Source organism: Penaeus chinensis, chromosome 16 (assembly GCF_019202785.1).
Source record: "Penaeus chinensis breed Huanghai No. 1 chromosome 16, ASM1920278v2, whole genome shotgun sequence".
NCBI lineage: Eukaryota > Metazoa > Arthropoda > Malacostraca > Decapoda > Penaeidae > Penaeus > Penaeus chinensis.
The window spans coordinates 27650098-27652597 of NC_061834.1; the positions used below are offsets into that span (position 1 = coordinate 27650098).

General features: G+C 41.1%; 1 protein-coding gene across 1 annotated transcript in view; it reads left to right on the forward strand.

The window, feature by feature from the left end:
• Nucleotides 1–2500, forward strand: part of LOC125033472 (synembryn-A-like) — a 20783-nt gene that overhangs the window by 11106 nt on the left and 7177 nt on the right. The window contains exons 5-7 of the mRNA XM_047624999.1: nt 347–479; nt 1035–1213; nt 1624–1900. Of these exons, the coding sequence (XP_047480955.1) occupies nt 347–479; nt 1035–1213; nt 1624–1900 (589 nt within the window). The remainder of the gene's footprint in view (nt 1–346; nt 480–1034; nt 1214–1623; nt 1901–2500) is intronic.

A 2500-nucleotide genomic window follows, 5' to 3' on the forward strand; every position in this document is an offset into this window, starting at 1 on the left:
CGCACCCGCACATGCATGCACACACACACACGCACATGCGCACACACACACACACGCACATGCGCACACACACACACACACACATGCACACATGCACACTTGCACACATGCACACATGCACACATGCACACATGCACACACTCACACACTCACACACTCACACACTCACACACTCACACACTCACACACTCACACACTCACACACTCACACACTCACACACTCACACACTCACACAGTATGTAAAGGATGAATATAATTAATCTTTAGCAAAGATAAAGGAGAAGAAGGAGGAGAAAGAAGATGGAGGAAGAGGTGTAACTCTGACTTTTTCCACTATTCACGCAGACCACGCCTAAGGTCGGAGTACCATGGGCTGACCTACCTGATCGAGATCCTAGACCTGTCCCTTAAAACGGCCCAGGAGGAGAGTGAGGTGCAGTCTGTCAACGGCTACCTCCCCAATCCTATTATCTTCAATGTGAGTATTTTTTTTGTTTCTTTGGGGGAGATGGGCTTGGTGTGGGAGAGTGGGTAGGCGGGTTGGGAGGGTGGCCATAGAGTTAGGAAATTAGGCCTATTGTTTTTGTTTGTAATTTTTGTTATTGTATATTTTTGTTGGTCCTTGTGTATGACGTATTTTGTGTAAGGTTTTGTGTCCTCAGTGCTGGGTATATTCAATATCCACTATAGTTTTGTTTTTTTCATTTATGTGTATGCATATGTTGATATATTGATTGTTAATAGGTCTATCCATTCATTCATTCATTCATTCATTCATTCATTCATTCATTCATTCATCCATCCATCCATCCATCCATCCATCCATCCATCCATCCATCCATCCATCCATCCATCCATCCATCCATCCATCCATCCATCCATCCATCCATCCATCCATCCATCCATCCATCCATCCATCCATCCATCCACCCACCCACCCACCCACCCACCCACCCATCCACCCACCCACCCACCCACCCACCCACCTACCTAGAAAGATATGGTAAAATGTTTTTCCAACCCTTTCCCACAGGATGAACAGGCAGAGCTGGTTAATGAGGTTCTCAAAGTTCTGTACAACTTGGTACTTCACATCGACAAAAACAGCCCAGACGAGGAGGAGGACAGCCACTGCTTGCGTCTTATCAGCATCCTACGTTATCTTCTCCTGGCCTCCACACGCTGCCCTGAGAAGACAGATTCCCTGCATAGGTTGGTGGCTGTGGTATTGATTTTCTTCTGTTTTTCCTTTTATCTTCTTACTTTTGAGCTTTGTTTCTGTTGCTTTCTCTTGTGTCTCAGTTTCATAGTTTTGCTCTTAGTCTTTATTCACTACCTTGTGAAGACAGATTTTTGGCACAACTGGATGGCTGTGGCCTTGAATTCTTTCTGATTTTTATCCTTCTCTTCTACCTTTCTCTCTGTCTTTTACTCTTTCTTTTCCTTCTTTTCTTTCTTCTTTAGCTTGTGCTCCTCCTTCCTTCTTGCCTTCTTTTTCTCCTACTCTTAACCAGCATTCCAGTTCCTCTGTAAAATAGAAATAACCTCATCCAAACCACAAAACATGACAACCCTTCTGTAAGGATCCACACACCAAGATATATATTTTTAACTCTTCACAGCAACACGGTCAACCTGCTACTGGTGATGCCTCCCAAGATGTATGAGGAACTGCTGTGTGACATGCCGCAGGCCTCTGAGTCCCCAATGCCTCCTCCAGCCCCAACAGTGGTTACTACCCAGCCTACTGCAGGGGCAACAGCTCTCATGGAGGCTGCCTGCTTCACTGAAGTAGACTCAGACCTCAGCAAACAGAACGAACGATCATGCGAGTATGATGGCAAAGACATGACAGCCATCATTAAGCTGCTGGACTTCCTTGACTCCAGATTGAAATCGGTAGGCAATCTTGGAGTGGTTAACTTTTTAAAAATATATCTATATTTGATTTTTCTTGATAAATCCCCCTTTTTTTCTTTTTAAGATTGCTCTTTCACTCGTTAGGATATATATTATTTTAATTTATTAATCATACACATTTTAGAAATATTGTTACTATTTTGGTATATTTATTTTTTTGTTTTGCCGTCAGTTGACTGTTAATATTAGATAAGCATAAGACATATTTAGGGGAAATGTCTTTCTCTGGAATATCACAGGGAGTTCCTTAGTTTTCTTGTGTCAGACATATAATTGTGATCAGAAGTAACAGAAAGTCTAGATATTTTGATACAGACAGATTAATAATATTGCTGTCTATGAAAGCTGTTTTGATAAATATTTTGATGTAGAAAACAGAAGTTTGTGATGCACTTAAATGAATATTGTCTTGAAAGGCTTTAATGCAGACAGATGAATAGTGTTATTGGCTAAACATTCCACTTCAGTTATTACATTACTTACTAAACACGACATTAATGAAACCCTAAAAGAATGTATAAAATAAAAGATATTTTGATAGAGACAGGTAAATCCTTCTACCATCAATTACTATGAATA